Source organism: Physcomitrium patens, chromosome 4 (genome assembly GCF_059467195.1).
Source record: "Physcomitrium patens ecotype Gransden chromosome 4, ASM5946719v1, whole genome shotgun sequence".
NCBI lineage: Eukaryota > Viridiplantae > Streptophyta > Bryopsida > Funariales > Funariaceae > Physcomitrium > Physcomitrium patens.
In genome coordinates this window covers 17253162-17271060 of record NC_143413.1, presented here as the reverse complement: position 1 = coordinate 17271060, position 17899 = coordinate 17253162, and the positions used below count along the sequence as shown (strand labels likewise).

Below are 17899 nucleotides of genomic sequence, written 5' to 3'. Positions count from 1 at the left end.
CTTTCCTCGGTGTCCATGATCATCACTGAGATCGTCGCCGAGCATCTGGACTTGCATTAAAAGCTTCTTTTCCCCCGACCCCTATGATTAGTTCTGGGGTGCGTCCGTTGGAGTGTTTGATGGCCAGTTTCTTATGATCGATCTTGGTGATACGGTAAATTCTTACTTTCACGTTGCTCTTGTTCTCAGAGAATTGATTTAGTTGCTTACAGGAACACAATCTTATTGACCTTACCAGTTTCACGTGCATGAGGCGCTTTGCCACTATCTGAATCCCAAGGCTATTTGCCCGAGCTCGAACATCAGATGAATGACAGTGAGACAAGGTTATGTCGGTAGAGATTGAACATTATTATTTGTTTCCATTGATGGTGAAGTTGGGGCATGTGGTTGCAGGCCAGTCCAGGGATTCTTTTGTCCCTGGTGATCTGCTTTGATCATCGGAAGGTAATGGGACATGACAATGAGGGCACGTTTTCTAGAAGAAACAAGTACATTCAATTTGTGGGTTTTGGCTATGCCATTGGTACGATTGCAGCTCTAGCTGCAGGTTCGCTCTCACCCTACTCTCCTCTATCTGGTACGTTGGAACAAAATGATGAAGTGCTTCAATGCATAATCTTCAACTTTTGCATTGATCGTGCACAAATTTGCCAAGCTAATGAAATTAAATGCTCACTCTTAAAAGAAGGAGCTCCTTCTAGAACATAAACCCTAAACCCTAAAGATTGGTAATATGTAAAATAAAACTGATGAGATATGACATGATATGTAGGCTTAAAAACCTTATACCCAAAATTTCAAATATACATATATATATATATATATATATGTTCTTGAAGACACTTGTCAATTAATATTTTGAAGGGAATTCAGCATTAAAGCTGTGTGTGCAGAATCGTCATCAAAGCCAATAAAGCATGCTTGAAATATTATCAAGAGAATAATTTAAGAAATTGCTAAATAATTATATTATGGAATATACCATTCTATTACAATCCATACAAATTTCTCAACAGTCTAAAAACATCACTACTAGTGTAAAACATTATTGAAAAAGAAATTTAATCTACAAGAGAATATTTACTTTTTCTTCAAATAAATTTTGAACAATTCATTGGTGTAGAAATTTATTAACTCTGTAGACATTTCTCTCTTCTTTTCTCACTTACTTTTTATTAATACCAATATTAAATTTTAAGCTCAAAATTTAGAATTATTAATATTAATATTATTATCATCATCATCATCAAATACCAACCATAAAAAGCAATGCAATTAAGCTATCGCACAGTCAAAGAAATAATAACTGCATAGGATTTGTATTCACTAATTAAAGCACATGAAATATTGTCAAACTTAAAAACAAATAATCACGACCACGAAGTCCCGTAGGAACCGAAAATGGCGGGCACAGTAATTGCTCCGTGTGAAACGGATCATGGAAGGAAATCCAAGTCCTGAAGTGATCCACGTCAGAGAATCGAGGGGCCAGGGAGGAGGGTAGGGAAGGAGGTTCGCAGCGAGCGAGGCATGGCGACGCGGGGCGGGGGAGAGAGAGAGACGAGCTCGCTCGCTCGCACGCACCCACGCCATTGACACAGGAGAGGGAGGAGGAGATACGCTGTACCATACCAGGCAAGGAAGGACGGCTGCCTCTCCTCGCAATTTTAACTTCCCCTTCCAGCTGCCACCGATCTGCGTCGTCTTCCCGTGACGCCGCAGCATTAGCGTCGCATTGCAGTTGAGGTCGCTTCCACCAATGCTGCTGCTCCGGGTGCTGAGAAGAGAATCATTGGCGCTTCGCGAGGATGGGAATGTGGGAGAGGCTTCATTCTTGTGTGAGCGGTTTATTGAAGCGGGGAGCAAGGTGTGTGTTAGTATGGTCGTATTTTTTGGTGTGATGCATTGGAACCATGGACGGAAATGGGGAGGCTGTTTTACTTATATATATATATATATATATATATATATATATGTATGTATATTTCCCTCCCCGCCGGTGTTGAGGGGCTTGTCGGATGCGTGAAGGACTGTATGATGTTTTCGAAGGCCGTGTATTTTCATTAGATAGTTAGGGTTCCTGTTCAGTGTTGCTCGAGCCTTAGGCTTTGACTCATGTATTGCTGTTTTGGATTTTTTTTTTTTTTTTTTTTTTTTTTTTTTTTTTTTTGTTTTGTTTTGTTTTGTTTTGTTTTGTTTTGAATGAAGTGCATTAGTTTGTTGCTTTAAGGTTGAGGTCCGCCAATATTTTCGTATTGGTGATCACGAAATTGTTGTGTACGTAGGAGTGGGAGCTGCTATTGTCATCAGGGTTGTGTTTCAAGTAACCTTATACCTCACACTACTGTTTTGGACTCTCTTTGGCCTCTTTGATCTAGATACTAGGGATCGTTTTCGCTTTTTAATCACCCCGCTTGTCTTTGACTGTGCGATAGCTTAATTGCATTAGTTGCATTGATTTATTCAAAGTTTCTCTCAAAGTTATTGATAGCTCAATCTTGACGCAAATGACCTAAAGGAATCTGAAGAGAATTTGACGGAGTCTTGTCATCTGGAATTAATCCAATTCAGCCCGGCGTTTTTTTTTATTTTCTTTTTGTTCATTCCAGCGCATGTTTTCTGTTCTTTTCGAAGGTGGCGACCGGTGTCTCCTCTAACAGGCGTCACATTTCTATGGATGAGTTGAGGAAATTGTTTAAGTTGTCGAGTACTCGCGCTGTATTTTCATTCTAAGGCTTTTTGTTCCTTGACGGCACCTTCGTGCACCCTTGTCTAAGCGTATTAATTCCGAGTCAAATGCATTGCATCAGAACAGGCAAAAGGAAAAACTTACTGTAGCCCTAAGGTCTTGTGTATGTAGCAATCTTATGCGTTCTAGTCTCTGTTTCGGATTATTTGCTCATTGGAATGAAATTTCTTGATTTATTTCGGAGGAACACTAGAAGTTAATGTGTGCGAGTCATCTCAATTTTCACTACAGGTCTTATTTACCTGACTATATTACATTTTATCAAGTCTGGTTTGCTTTTAGGATCAAGAACATATTGTTGAGACAAGGGCTGCTACTTTTGTGCAGGAGGGAACTGTCGATGTGTAGTGGATATTTCTTCTTGTAGAGTGCGTGGATGGATTGCTGAAGGCAATGCTCCCAAAATGCTCATCGTATCGACAAAGGAATAGGTGAAGAAATTTCGACATGGGGACAAAACATCTTTGCCAGGGGAATATTATTTCAAACTCACTGATTCTGCTCAGTTGCTTTCTACGGTGCGATATACCAGTGATTCAGCGCACTCTAGGATTCATGCACACATCTCAGACCTTTGGCATTTGAAGGCTGAATGCGAAGAGAAGTTGGTCACTGCTGAATCAGTAGGTTATGGTTCAAAACCTATCCAGCGTAGTGGATCCGGTGATGGACTTCATCTCGTCAGCCTGGGCATCAATTTGGCGGCACACTCTCTTATGATTCCCGTCGCGGACACTTGATTGCGAGTCTCTTGAATATGACCCAGGGGCAAAGTTTGGTTATGGGGACCAAGTGGAAAGAGAGAGGACTGTGAAGGATGCGAGCTGGGTTATAAACCTGGAGCAGTTTTGAACCACGTCCGAGCAATCAAGTAGGTACCTTAGTTTACTAACGTGCATATACAAAATGTATCCTCCATTTTCAAGACTAAGATTGTGTTCAATTATTTTGTTATCAAATACTGGCAATTTTCAACATTCTGACTAACCATGACCCCATTTGGATCTGTTAGCAGGGGATGGGTGAGATTGCCCTGAATGGGCATCGGTTTAGGCGTATCCCACATCCTTACTCTTTGCAGTCAACAGACCTCGAGCTCTTGGTGAGCTTCGTGATTTGTTTCTCGACGTGCTTGTAGGTTTAATATGTCATCTATTTGTGTTGTATAGTGATCATTTGTAGGCTTCTCTGCAAGCTTGCTGTTTGACAGATATCTTGATGCCATCCCTAGTTTGAGCAGCGTCACTTCTGTCTTTTATTTGAGTACACACCCTTACAGGTTCTGACTTGTTTCCCTTCCGTCAATGCTGCTGTTTCACATCTGTCAACTCTTTCAGTCAAATGGGAATTTGGAGCCATGGCCACATTTAAAGGAGCTGCTTCTAAGCTACACTGCAGAATGGGTAAAGGATGAACTTAAGTATGGACGCTATGAAAGTGTGCCACCCCCTACGTTTGAGAACCAGATCTTTGAAGGGCCTGACACTGATGTAGAGACAGGTCAGTGTTCTATGTATTGACTATCTCATTTCTGTAGGAGCATAATATAGGGCCGTTAGGGAAGATAGCGATGCTAGATTAGAACGTCACAGGCAGGAACGCTTAATTTCAGCTTGTTTCTCATTTCACTGGATGGTTTTTTCTTTTTGGTTTTTGGGTTGCCGTAATGTACTTGATGCGCAGTTCCAATACCCTGTTTCACATATACTTTATGATTATAGAGTTACGCCTTTCAAATATAAGACTTGGAAGGCATGGGGATGCCACGAATGATGAAGATCCGACAACTTCAGGAAGGTTTTCTCAAGGATTATTTTCTGGTCGATTTTCTGGAAGGTCAACAGCAAGTGATGTTCCAGATTCAACTGTTTCTAAAGCACCGAAGGTTCTAATGGCCAAGTCATTTCCCTCTCACCCAACTTTGGAAGTATACTGATATTCGATTTTGTTTATACTAAGCATATGTGTGGTAGTAGTGGGAGTTATGAACGAAATTACAAATTCAATGCCTAATTATGGGGAACGTTGTTGTTCACTACTACAAAAAACTTATCTTCAAAAGTTTGTTTATTGTGTGCGCTACTTCTTACGGCTCTGCTTGTTGTTATTGCCAACGTTAATATATTCTTGTAAACTTTTGGTCGGAGAATTTTGGAAACTCATGAAACTGGTATGCGGTTGTGTAAGGGTGCCTAGACCTTTTGGGATGATTCAAGTATTGTTTGTCGATTTTCCTAACGCAAAAGTTTTGCGTTATGGATGCAGCACTATGGTGGAGCTCCCCTCCCTCCATATGAGCCAGTCTTCAATTGGCGTGCAACGAGGGGATCTGTATATGGTCAAAGGACACCTGAGATTCCATCAGCACTATCACCAAGGTCATCTGCGCTTATTATTGAACTTGTTTGAGCTATATATATTTTGTGACCGTGTTGCTCACAAGTCTGCAGACTTGACGCAGGGAAACCTTGTATATTCTGTGTGCTGAGTTATGTTTCTTGTCGACGTGTATCTGAATTACATGGTCTGACCCTTTACGCGCCTTAAGTTACACTACAATAACTCTGCGACTCGATGTATGCAGTGGCGGGCTGAGGATTTCTGTGAAGGTTGTGTCTCTAAATATTCAGGCTGGTCTTGTTGGTAAGATTCCATTACAAAGGCTTCGTTGCTCATCGCTCTGATTTAGTACAACATCGAATTCTATTCGGTTTTGAATTTGTGGATTTTGATTACCACAATAATCTAATGTGGCTTAATACAGAGCCGTGGTATGGTACGGTGTGTTTGTATCACCGGGAAAAGCGAGAAAAACTGTCGGAGGATTTTCACTTCCGATGTTTACCAGCAGAGTTTCAAGATGTAAGAGTGCATTATAATTTTTGTTCTTGTAGTGAGGTTGTATTGTTTATCTTTTTGAAACTTCAATGCTGTGATCATCATTTTGATACGTTCACTCAAATTGGTTGGTTTTTATATATTGTCTTTACAGGAGGCTAGTGGCTATCAACGGAAAGCTATTTTCTCGCTTGAGGCACCGTCACCAGCGATCTGCTTGTTGGTGCAGCTTGAGAAACATGTCACAGAAGAAGGAGGTGTTACTCCTTCTGTCTATACGCGTAAAGAGCCTGTGAGTTTGCTTTGTGGCGTTTGAAGTTGGTGAAAACATCGAATATTGCTTCTTCTGTTAACCGTAGTTCCTGATTCTCATAATGATGGAACTCAATTAATGAATCCTTCAGAATGACAGAGATGGTCGCTCTGGTCTGCACTATCAATTTTTCTTGTCTCCATGGTTTGAGCCTAGCTTACATATTGAACATACGAAGTTGTCTTGTGTGTTTGCGCTTCCATGTTGTACAGCGTTGTTGATAAGGACCTTTGGAATAATGTCATTAAATCGTTTGTAGTCTCTGTGCTTTTCAAAGAAAAATGATCTGCTTCAATCCGCTACCTAATAGTGCTCTTTCTTACGTGGACGTTTTAAACTTTGTTCCGAATCTAAATAGATTGAACATTGATCTTCATCAAATAAATAATAGTATGTTTTGTTGTTTGAAGGTACATTTGACTCAAAGAGAAAAGCAAAAATTGCAAGTATGGGCAAGAGTGATGCCGTTTCGCGAACCTTTCTCTTGGTCGACTATACCACTTTTTGATGCTAATATAACTGGAGGTGTGGGGGGTTTCTCGTCATCTCCAACAAGCAGTCCTCTGCCGCCGGGCATTTTGGGGTCGGCTCTTATGGAGGCATCACTTGATTCAGATGGCAAGTTGATTGCTGACTCCAAGACCGAATCTGCTAGTGTCCCAGTTCTGGTTGATGTACCAGGGCTTCATCGTGTAAAAGAGAATTATACAGAAGAGATGCTTCAGGTGGGCTTTATATTCACACTTCATCTAGCATAAGGTGGATGGAGCAGTCGTACACACATCAGTAATGTGCTTATTAAAGATCATTAGATGTAGCGTCAGTCGTGAAGCGGGGTCCCTCGTATTAATCATTGTTCAAGGTTCGTACATTCTAGTGACCCTGGGTTTTGAGGTGAATAGAAGTTTTATCGGTTTAATCAAATATTCTTTTGTTCAGGACCCTAAGCGCAAAGTACACAAGCCAATGAAGGCAACTCTACGGCTTGAGATTGAAAGGCTGTCCAATGATGATCACGAGGCGGACTGCATCTCTGAGTGTGGCAGCTTCGGTAACGGCTCCTACGATGCTGATTCCCGTTCAATAGGGGGAGCTTCATTATCAGGGCGTTCTACTCAAGGGCTAGAGTTCACGAAGGCGTTGTATAATGGACATCAGAAGGGCAGCCCTGTGCATCGTGAACTTCATTCAAGCAGTGGAAGTAGTCTTGAGTTGGGGCGGTCAGAGGTACGTTGTCGCAATATCCAGCAGTCTTCTTCATTCAAATACCCAATGTAACGTAGCATTAATGTGATTACTTTCTTAGAAGGGTACATTCCTATGAATCAATGAAGGATCTTTAGTCTTCCATCACATTCTTCTAAAAGCAGTTATTGAGGAATCTTGGAGTAAGTGTAAACAGAGGAACCATTTGGTTGGTGATCCGTGCGGCAAAGTTAGAAGGTGATGACATTTAATCATGAGTTTCCTCATTGTGGGTGTGACAGTTTCGCGCTGTTGAATTTCGACTTGGTCTGAAACCTGAGCCATTGCCTCAACTATTGCATTGTCTGTATGTTTATCCTCAATCTGTGAACCTTAATCGGAAGCGAAATCTCTTCATTCGGATAGAGCTCAGAAACGATGACAGTGATATTCGGAAGCCACCTCTCGAGGTATGGTTTCTATTAATGAAGGGAATTCGATTCCATTGTTTAAATGTGATAGCTGTTAGAGCTTCTTGATGCTTGATGTAATCTCTACCTAGATGCTTTTGACAAATTGTTTATGGTTATCACAGGCTCTGTATCCAAGGGATGCAGATAGCTCAATGCAGAAGTATGCACACTCTCAGATTGATGCCAATACTAAGAATGTGCATTTTCACGATGAATTCAAAGTCCAACTCCCTGCCAAATTGTCACGAGAACACCACCTTCTCTTCACTTTCTTCCATGTGGATCTTCAGATGAAATTGGAAGCTCCAAAGCCAGTACGATACTTTCTGCTCTTTAATCTTATCTTCGGCAATATCACCATTTTTTTGTTTTAATTTCTCGGACCAATTAAACTTAGTTATTTTGCTTTATCACCTAAATCCTCGACCTTTTGGAAGCAGATGAAGTCTTTTGTCTGGTTAATATTCCCTTCTATATATGTTATTCTCTTTCTGTAAATAGTCAATCCACTTGCAGTGATTGACCAGTACTTCAATTTGACTCTAATGCAGGTGGTTGTAGGATACGCTGTTCTTCCTCTCTTGTTCGCGGCTCAGTAAGTTTCCTTGTCTCACTTTGCAACGACAGTCAGTATGTTCTACGAGCAGAGTGCCTGAATCGTCATTCCTGACATTGTGGCACCAGTTGGCATTTTGATTATGTATACCCAGTTGTGCTTTTCACTTTACCTTTGTTAGTATGCGAGGACTCTGCACATATGTTTATCTTTGAGCTTTCATACATCTTTTCGATTAAGTCTTACATTTTAGCATGTTTTGGTTATTAGACAGTGTGTCAGTACTACTAAACATAAAATATAGTATTCAGCATATAACTGTTAATCAGTATACACGTATCTTGCTTACCTTGTTCCATGATATTGTGGCTTTAGGGTTATTCGGTTAGACGGCACTCTGCCAATCGCCAGGGAATTATATCCGAACTATTTACTAGATAATGTGAAGGTTAGTCGGGCCACGCTTTTCATAGAGTATCTTGCTCAATCTCCCAATTACATTTGCCTTGCAAATACACGAGTTTACTGCAATATCTAATCTGTTCTAGTATTGTGGCTTGACAAAAAATTTCTTTGATTGGTACAGGATAGGTTGGAATATCTTGATGATGGTAGAACAGTATTTAAACTGCGCTCTCGTCTATGCTCATCTCTTTACCCTGTAAATGAAAGGATACGGGATTTTTTTTCTGAGTATGATCGCCATGTATTGCGGACAAGTCCCTGGGGTAATGAACTGATGGAGGTATTCAACTCTCTGAAATTTATCCTTAAATGCGTCGCAACGGTCTTGACGTAGAAGCTTTTATGTCGCTCCTCTTTTCTACGTCGTGTTTTTTTCGAAATTGTCGGAACTCGAAAAAGTTTCACTAAAGGAGATGCATTGTCTATGTACCTGTGTTCGACGATTCTTAAATTTATTATTTATTTGAGATGTTCGAGATGATCCTGCCAATCACTGTTGGATTTGAGACGTTGTCGAAGTGCTTTATCATTTACTAACTTTGTCAGTAAGCACTATTGTAGGCAATCAATGCATTGAAGCATGTCGAAGCATCTGCTATGCTACAGTTTCTTCAACCGTGTCTGAATATGCTACTCCGCATGATTGGTGATGGGGGAGAAACGTTGCAGGTATTTTGTGTCTTCTAAACCTTCCTCCCAATTATCCTTATAATTTATTTATTTATTTATTCTCCTGCAGAACACCTGGAAACCTTGTAGATAATGCTTTAGCTGTGCTTGGTATGGTAGTGGTTCATCTAGCCATTTCACTTTGAGACGCATTCTAGTACATCGTATTTATTATCTGAACGCTAGCAAGGGATTTCTTATTCCAGGGTTATTTTTAGGTCCATGAATGTTCTTATATTATTTGATTAGATAATCTCTATCTTCTGTTGACAATGTTATAATTGTTACTATTCAATTTCTTGTCTAGGTTGCTGCGTTCCGATCAATGGTCTGTATAATCTCCAGGTGCGAGGTCTTCTCAACCATTAGTCCAAAGTTGTATCAATCACTGCCGCGTTTTGGTGCTCTTTTTATTACGTTGATCTCATGATTGTTACCTTATTAGCAGGGTACAAGCAGAGACATCCGATGGCGCTGAACGCAATCGTTACCTTGTTCATTATTTAGACTTTGCTTTCGATGACTTTGGTGGGCGCCATGATCCAGTGTATCCCGGTCTCTGCAGTGTTTGGCGTAGTCTTGCCCGCAGTAAGGTATGGTTTCAAACCCAATAAATGTAATTTTTTAGGATTGTTTGAGGACGTGCCCTTAGGTGGCCTTTTATTCATTTACTTATTTATTCATCTATTTATGATGATAATGACGATTATTATATTTTAAACAGTGTTAATATGGCACAGGCTAAAGGGTATAGAGTCGGACCTGTATATGACGATGTCCTCTCAATGGCTTGGTTCTTCCTGGAGTTGATCGTAAAGTCAATGGCACTTGAACAGTCTCGGTCCTACTGTGAGGCCGTTCCTCCAGGTTTATTCTCAATCATTGCCTTCTCTTTGTTTATGAGACTGGTTAATCGATTGAAATTTGAAATCAAATCATCTACTAAGTTTTCCACTTCTTTGCCTCAGAATTAAATGAACCATGCCATCAACCCTACTTTGTCTTTACCAGAGGTATCATATCTTGTATGGAGATTCTCTGAAGCATTTGTAAGATTTTGCACAGGTGAAGAGTTGCCGCCGCTGCAGCTCAATGATGAGGTTTTTAAAAGTATTGGGCAGCTTTATGATTGCTTGCTAACGGAGGTTCAGGAGCGAGGAAAGAAGGGTTTGATTCTTGCCAAGAAACTTAATAGTAGTTTGGGCTTCTTCTGCTACGATCTTCTCTCTGTAATTGAACCACGGCAAGTTTTTGATTTAGTGAGTCAATCTACCAGCAAGCTCTGTTGTTGCTTCTTTTAGAGTGGTTCAATACCTGCACATTTGGGTTTGTTGTAGTTGTTTATATGATTTTTGAGCGTGCTGAACAGCGCAACGTATAAACTTTTCCTTGCGCTAGTATTTCAGTGAGCAAGTCTATGCAGAGTATTTTAGCATGTGAAGTCTTGACAATCTCAACTAGGCACATGCTTGTTGACTAAGTATGAAGAATCTCTCTTGCGCATTTGATGATCTGATATCCGGTAAAAGTAATGATCGATTTGGTTTGCATATTTGTATGATATGCAAACCAATGCAATCATACATCACAGTACTATCACAATGATATAGTGACTTTCGATTGTATTTTTAGGTTGCGCTCTACTTCAACAAATTTTCTGGAGTTTGTCTATCAGCAATGCATGAGTACAAACTTACTTTTCTACGTATCATCTGTGACCACGACTTGTTTGTTGAAATGCCTGGTAGAGATCCGTCGGAGAGGTGTGTATGCCTCGATCTGCCTCAAATGTATGCTTCTCGACAGTGAACTTCTTTCAAGCTATAATTTTTTTGTCTTGCAATTTTTTTAATGTTTTCTATTAATACCTTGTTCTCTTGAAGTTGATTTATAGTTTGAATGCAATTATTGTATTTTTCTTTGATTTGGTTGCGTAAATAAAGGAGTTGCTTTGGTATGATTGGAACTAACATGTGGACATGGCAGGAATTACTTGGCATCGATGTTGATGCAGGAGCTATTTATCACTTTCGACCATGAAGACCCAGCCTTGAAGGCAAAGGTAAGCATTGTGGACGTTAATGGCCTACAAGAATGGGAACTACAGTCTTTAGTTTGCTTTGCTTTGCGGTGACAAAAATAACACATAACGCATGTGTGTACGACCTCTGGAAATTTTGAACATATGTTATCTTCCGTGTTGTCTATTATTGTTATCTTACATAGACGGGTTGGCAGAACTATCAGCGTGCTTGCATTGACGATATCTAATACATTGTTGTCTTTATTGCGTGCTCTCTAGGCATGTCGGATTTTTGTTCAACTCTTGTGCAAGCATGAGTATGATGCTCGGTATCAAACACTGGATGACAAATTGTATATTTCACAACGTTACTTTCCTTTGATTGGACTGGTAAGCTGAAAAGTAGTGTTATACTATCATGTAACATCATAATAATTCGATCATAATAGGTAGTAAGTTGAAGATATGTACCAATCTGCTTTACCAAAATGCATATAGTGGGTACTGGTTGGACATCTATATCAAAATCCATACCATAGCGTGATGGTATAGCAATGTGTTAGCAATAGCTTCGTGTGTTGTCAAATCCTTGGACACGCAGACAAGTTTCTGATTTTAAATGATACAGTCAATACCTGGAAGACGCTTATTCTTTGTTGAGGCTGTTCCTGACAGATTTTGGATGAGATGCCAGTATTCTATGCCTTGAGCCCGGCAGAGAAGCGTGAAGTTTTGGTGTGTGTGCTCCACATTTTGCGCTTCTTGGATGATGCTTCTCTTATGAAGGCTTGGCAACAAAATGTTGCTCGAACAAGGCTATTTTTTAAATTACTCGAAGAATGTCAGGAGCTGTTTGAGGTTAGGCTTTGACGATGTCCTCAACTGTACCTATATGCTTCAAGCACTTAAATGTATGCAGAGCTCGACATCTAAAAATTCTTAGATCATCAAAACTTTTTAATGCATTTGGGTAGTTAAAAGTGGAGTCAGGTGTCTTGCGAAATTTCCATGATAATCTGATGTTTTATCTCCTCATGTATAATCGCTCCAGTTACGCCAAATATCATGGTCAAAGAAAAGCAAGCTGATCGAAAATATAATCTTGAAGTTTGAATACTTGTATTGCTTGGATCAATTTAGTCGTGCACGCTCATTAGATTTCGGATTTACTCCTGCAGTATAAGAAAGCAGGAGCTGATGGTTTGATGGGTGCAATGCCCGCCAACGAACAAGGAGATGGGCCCCTTCAGTATTCTGAGAAGCTATCTCCTGCAATCAATCATTTTCTTGCTGAAGCTTCACGACAGGATGTCAGGGTGCGTGGATTGCCTTTGGGTGGTCTAGCCTCCGAATTTCGACATTTCCCTTTTCTGTCTTCATTTCTTCTTTTGCTTTCTCTTACCAATTCGGTCAATTCAAATTATTCATACATCTTCGAATCCATGCCATGATATGTTTTTAATTTTTAATTTTTTTTCAATTCGTTAAGTTTAGTACTTGATGATTTACGCGTATGTATTTGGGCAATTGATAATCCAGTACATCCTACGTGTACCAGTACCTCAAGTTGTTTCTTTTACGTTTTGCAGCTCACCAAGAGCTCTCCTGGTGCTCAGTGGTTAGTGCAACAAGCGAGTCCAGACAGCAGCACGTTTTGGAAGAGGGTAAGTCCGATTTCAAACAGCTCAAGCAGTCCAAGTCAGCCGCATTCATTGCGTGAAGCTTTGGCTCAAGCTCAATCAGCAGGAAGAGGGGGAGGTAGGCCTCTTAGAGAGAGCTTACATCCTATGCTGCGGCAGAAACTGGTGAGAATCGCTTTTTGTTTTGTCGTTGAGCTTCCAGCACGTGGAATTTGAAAAGATCTTGAGTTTTTCAAAGTCGAAATGGATCCTGTTATCAGAATCATCTTTAGATCCTGTTTTGATTGTATTTGTCTCTCAGGAGTTGTGGGAAGAGAATCTCAGCGCCGCAGTCATGCTGCAACTTCTCGAAATCGTTGAGAAATTTATGGCGGCAACAGCTGGCCAAGCTGTTGCTACGGATTACTCAAGACTTGACTGCATTACAAGCATCATAACTGGGTTTCTAGGGCGTAGTCAGCCCCTACCGTTTTGGAAAGCTTTCCTACCCGTGTTTAAAAATTTGTTTGCCCAACATGGGGCTATTCTGATGAGCCGTGACAACGATAGGTTTCTGAAACAAGTTGCGTTTCATTTACTACGGCTAGGGGTTTTTCGTAATGAATCTATTCGAAAACGTGCTGTTGTGGGCCTTCTAATTCTTGTGAGAGTAAGTTTTATAAGCCACTCATGTGTTTTCGTGGTATCTTTCTCCTGTACGTTTAAAAGTTTTCCAGAATGAGACATTAATTACATTCTCTTGTTATTCTCTTGTAAACTCTTAGCGGGTTCAATAGTCGTATAAGCACAGACTGTCCTTATGATGCAATTTGCAATCGATCTGACCGTTGACGTTTGTGAATCGCCTGTCAGTATATGAGTGGTGGTTGGTGGCATGAGATGTCTTATTTAACTATGTGTATAGTTAAGGTGGTCTTTATTATTATGTAAAATCTCAGTTCAGTTGTGGAGTGTAAATATAACGAATTATTTTTACTCTGTTAATTTGAAAAACTTTCTACTTTCTACAGACAGCTTTCCAATATTTCAAAGGGCTCTCTCGTCTGCGTGTGTTGCTCACAATCACGCTGTCCGAGCTTATGTCGGATGTTCAAGTGACACAACATCGAATGGATGGATCTTTAGAAGAAAGTGGTGAGTCCCAACGCCTTCGTAGATCGCTGCGGCAAATCGCTCAGGAGAACATTAATGCAGATCTTCTTCGTGAATGTGGACTTCCTGAAGATACACTATCAATAATGCCAGAGGGAGAGTTTGAGCAAAGTTGGAGCTGGACAGGAGTTGCCGAGCTCTCTAGCACTTTGCTTAAAGCTGTTGAGGCTGCTGTTGGACATGCTCTTCTGGTACTTGGCCTTTCTATTCAGTGAAGTTGACAATTGTTTTAATGGTGTCCCATCAATCATTTAATTATTTATCACAATATTTGGTTATGTGGTTGAGCCTGACGTAGAAGTTAAGCAGCAGTTGTTAAAGTCCTGAACTTCTTTGCGCTTTGTTTTCATACCACAATGTCTTCCATGTTTTGTGTTGCCCTAAAGGTCATAAGATTTCGGACTTCTCACTGTTCTGTCCTGGCTTACTGCAGGGCCCAGAAGTCATGACCACTGACAAATATGCCACTGCTGAGGCATACTATGGTCTGGCTAGGGCATACTCCAACGTTCCTGATCTACACATTATGTGGCTTCTCTATCTATGTGAAGTTCATCAAGGCAACCAGTCTTATGCAGAAGCAGCCCAGTGTGCAGTTGCTGTTGCTGGTGTCATTATGCAGGTACTCGGACTAATGAGTTTTCTGGTCCTTTGTTTTTGTTTTATTCTGATTTTTCACTTCAATGTTTTTGGCTGTTTCAATTGAGAAAATGTGAATAATGTTCAGGTCGATGCGGTCTTGAATAGTGGTAATGATCATATATCTGTCCTGTGATGTTTGTCCTCTCCTTTGAACGAAAAAATGATTCCTCCTGTGCCAAATGCAAAGAGTGCAAGTCTGGCAGTGTCTTCCTCGTGTGACTCAAACATTGATAGCTGGAGTTTTTCTAATCACGTCTTAAGATTGTATATTTTAAAGGTTCTGTAGGACGGTTTGTGAACTACATAACCGATTCATCGTCTCTACGAATAGGATCCCGTCTAATTTTTTATTTTGTATTTATTTATTTGTTTTAGGTTGGGCGACTTATCTTTGTAGAAGGTGCATGTTTCAGTGTACTTATCTGAAGTTGCGTTGATATTCAGATGGTAATCTTAGTGCTTGCACTTTCATATGCAGGCTATTGTGGGTAAAGGAGATCACATGTGGGGCAAGGAACATGTCGAAGCATTGCGAAAAATCTGCCCAATGCTTACCGGTGCTAGCTTTGGAGAAGCTGCTAGTGCAGAGATAGAGGGCTATGGGTCATCTAAGCTTACTGTGGAGTCAGCCGTAAAGTATCTTCAGCTTGCAAATAAACTTTTTGTTCAGGGAGAGCTTTTTCATTTTTGTGCTGGTAAGACATGTACTTTTCGATGTTGGACGCCGAGCTCCTTTGTTTCAAACTAATTATCCTGCTCTTGTTTTCTTTCCTTTTTCTTTCAAACTTTTAAAAGAATTAATGTTAAAATTTAATCTGCTTCCAACACCTACTGATTCCTTGTGCTCGACTGAAATAATTTAATTCTTCTTCAGGTATTTTGGAGCTTATCATTCCTGTTCATAAAGCAAGGCGTGCATACGGACAACTCTCGAAGTGCCATACTTCTCTGACCAGCATTTACGAAGCCATAGTAGAGCAAGAATCTAGTCCGATCCCCTTTACGGATGCAACTTACTATCGTGTGGGTTTCTACGGAAAAAGTTTTGGCAGCCTGAACTGCAAGGAATATGTTTACAGGGAGGCAAGGGATGTGCGATTGGGGGATATTATGAGAAGCTTGGGAAATATTTATGAGCCAAGAGTGATTGATGGAAAACAGTCCTTGCATATTATTCCTGACTCTCGGCAAGTGAAGGTTAATGATCTTCAACCGGAGATCTGCTACCTGCAAATCACATCTGTTGAGCCTGTTACTGAGGATGAGGACCTGGAATGTAGACGAGAGAGACAGTCCTGCAGATCTGCGGCAACGGTGAGTGCTCGGGTGTACAACCGTTTTCTGTTTGATACCCCTTTCACGAAGAATGGCAGGTCGCAAGGAGGTCTAGAGGACCAATGGAAAAGACGTACAGTTCTTTGGACAGAAGGTCCTTTCCCAGCTCTTGTGAACCGTTTAACAGTTGTGAAGTCAGAGTCTCGAGAATTTTCGCCAATTGAGAATGCGATAGGCATGATTGAGACCCGTACAGCTGCCTTAGCAGGGGAGCTAGATGACCACCGTTTGAATGAAGGTGACCATCTCCCTAGGTTGCAAAGTCTGCAACGGATACTGCAAGGAAGTGTCGCAGTGCAGGTGAATCTTGGGAGTGCTCAGCCCTTAACAATAATTGCATGCTTTATATTGTGTATCAGTTAGTGTAGGTCATTGTACTTTCTTTATTTCCCCTACTGCAATCTCATTTTGAGTTCTGAATGTGAGTGAATTCTTAAAAGATTCTACATATTTCCTCCAAAAACATTTACCATCGAGAGGTGTTATATTATCGCGATTGACAGTCCTGATGTCTTCTTACAGGTGAACAGTGGAGTGCTTGGAGTTTGTGCTGCTTTCTTATCTGGGGAGCCTGCAACAAGACTCAAGCCACAGGAACTTCAGCAGCTCATAGCAGCACTTCTGGAGTTCATGGCCGTGTGCAAGAAAGCTATACGGGTGCATGCAAGACTTATTGGGGAGGAGGATCAAGAATTTCATTCGCAGCTTGTGATTGGGTTCCAATCTCTCACTGCCGAGCTCTCACGCTTCATTCCTTCCATCCCGTCAGATTTGTGACCACCAAAACTGTAATAGGATGTGTCCATTAAGAAGAAAACTATGATGTCACTTGGATCAGTTGCTATCCAAGGGTTGTGACAAGGTAGGTAATTTAAATACTTGGTGATCCCGGTTCATCAGGTTGCTTGAGAAGGTGAGATAATCACTGCAGTATTTCATGCTGCAGATCGTCTGAACGTGATTACATTCTGAAGAATTAGTGGACATGCCTGCAGCTAATTTTTAACTGTCTCCATGACATGGTTGGAGAGGACCAAGCAGGGTTTAAAACTATCCTGCCTATGATGAATCCCTGCCTTGACGAGCTTCTTGCCACACATGTATAATTGGTCGTTGATGGAACGGCTAAGGTTCCTACCGTGGCTTAATGTACAACCACCTTCGATTTTGCGCTTTTCTGGCCCCAACCTGTGGATTGAACTTGCACCAATCTTTGCCTGCAAGCCAGCAACCTCCAGGGTTGCATAGTTTCCTTCGTGGGTAGTGGTTACAGAATTTGGTTCACAACTTTGGGACTTAATATAGAGGTAGTATTTGGCCTTTTTTCCGAGTTTAGCTAGGCCTTGATAGCTTATGGCAGGTGGCGGGCAGTGTAGAATCTGCCATTTGCAGATGCTGTCTTGAGTATGCTGCCGAAGTGGGTCCAGGGGACCCTTGGATGTAAGTGTCATATGTACAATTGCAAATCCTATTATAATCAGAAACACAACGGTAATCTTTACATGTTATTTGCATATGATACTGAAAAAGTAGCAATGAGGGCAGTGACGATGACATACTTGTTTCAATTTGAGTAGAGCATCAAGAGTAAAATTGTCGATCAACAATTGGGCCCTGTGTTGTGGATCGGAAATTGAAGAAAAGGGAACAGTATTGAATGAAGTCCGCACGTTACATGTATACAGTTATGGGCATTGCTAATATCAATATCACCACAGTTTTTGCTACTACTAATGTAACTTGCTTCCAATTCAACATGTTTATTTATTTTTATTTATTTTTATTTATTTTTATTTTTTTAATTCGAATAATTTCTTAGTTGGATAGTACTTACATTGTGTAATTTAGTTATAATT

General features: G+C 40.7%; 1 protein-coding gene across 3 annotated transcripts; it reads left to right on the top strand.

Moving 5' to 3' along the window:
• Positions 1 to 1577: 1577 nt before the first annotated feature.
• Positions 1578 to 17544, top strand: LOC112281128 (guanine nucleotide exchange factor SPIKE 1). Of its 3 annotated transcripts, none has more exons than XM_024517331.3 (33): positions 1578 to 1870; positions 3080 to 3623; positions 3765 to 3854; positions 4090 to 4252; positions 4474 to 4637; positions 5018 to 5130; positions 5337 to 5395; positions 5517 to 5614; positions 5745 to 5882; positions 6314 to 6628; positions 6843 to 7130; positions 7391 to 7558; positions 7684 to 7875; positions 8113 to 8156; positions 8493 to 8565; positions 8704 to 8862; positions 9144 to 9251; positions 9559 to 9596; positions 9700 to 9844; positions 9992 to 10118; positions 10317 to 10510; positions 10884 to 11014; positions 11238 to 11313; positions 11554 to 11664; positions 11950 to 12132; positions 12453 to 12590; positions 12864 to 13079; positions 13216 to 13563; positions 13925 to 14257; positions 14500 to 14688; positions 15187 to 15403; positions 15583 to 16343; positions 16566 to 17544. In XM_024517331.3, exons 3-33 carry the CDS (start codon positions 3771 to 3773, stop codon positions 16818 to 16820), a joined length of 5628 nt encoding a protein of 1875 aa, XP_024373099.1. In that variant the 5' UTR covers positions 1578 to 1870; positions 3080 to 3623; positions 3765 to 3770; the 3' UTR covers positions 16821 to 17544. The 3 variants fall into 3 exon arrangements, with proteins under 3 accessions (XP_024373099.1, XP_024373097.1, XP_024373098.1); XM_024517329.3 differs by having other exon boundaries at positions 1579 to 1870; positions 10884 to 11041; XM_024517330.3 differs by having other exon boundaries at positions 1583 to 1870; positions 3768 to 3854; positions 10884 to 11041.
• The last annotated feature ends 355 nt before the right edge of the window (positions 17545 to 17899 follow it).

Bases quoted from the DNA above. Each gene is read 5' to 3' on its own strand.
- LOC112281128 (XM_024517329.3), top strand. From the start codon at position 3,771: ATGGGTGAGATTGCCCTGAATGGGCATCGGTTTAGGCGTATCCCACAT. The intron at 10,511-10,883 runs GTGAGTCAATCT...TTGTATTTTTAG, and splicing joins CACGGCAAGTTTTTGATTTA to GTTGCGCTCTACTTCAACAA. The intron at 12,591-12,863 runs GTGCGTGGATTG...TACGTTTTGCAG, and splicing joins CTTCACGACAGGATGTCAGG to CTCACCAAGAGCTCTCCTGG.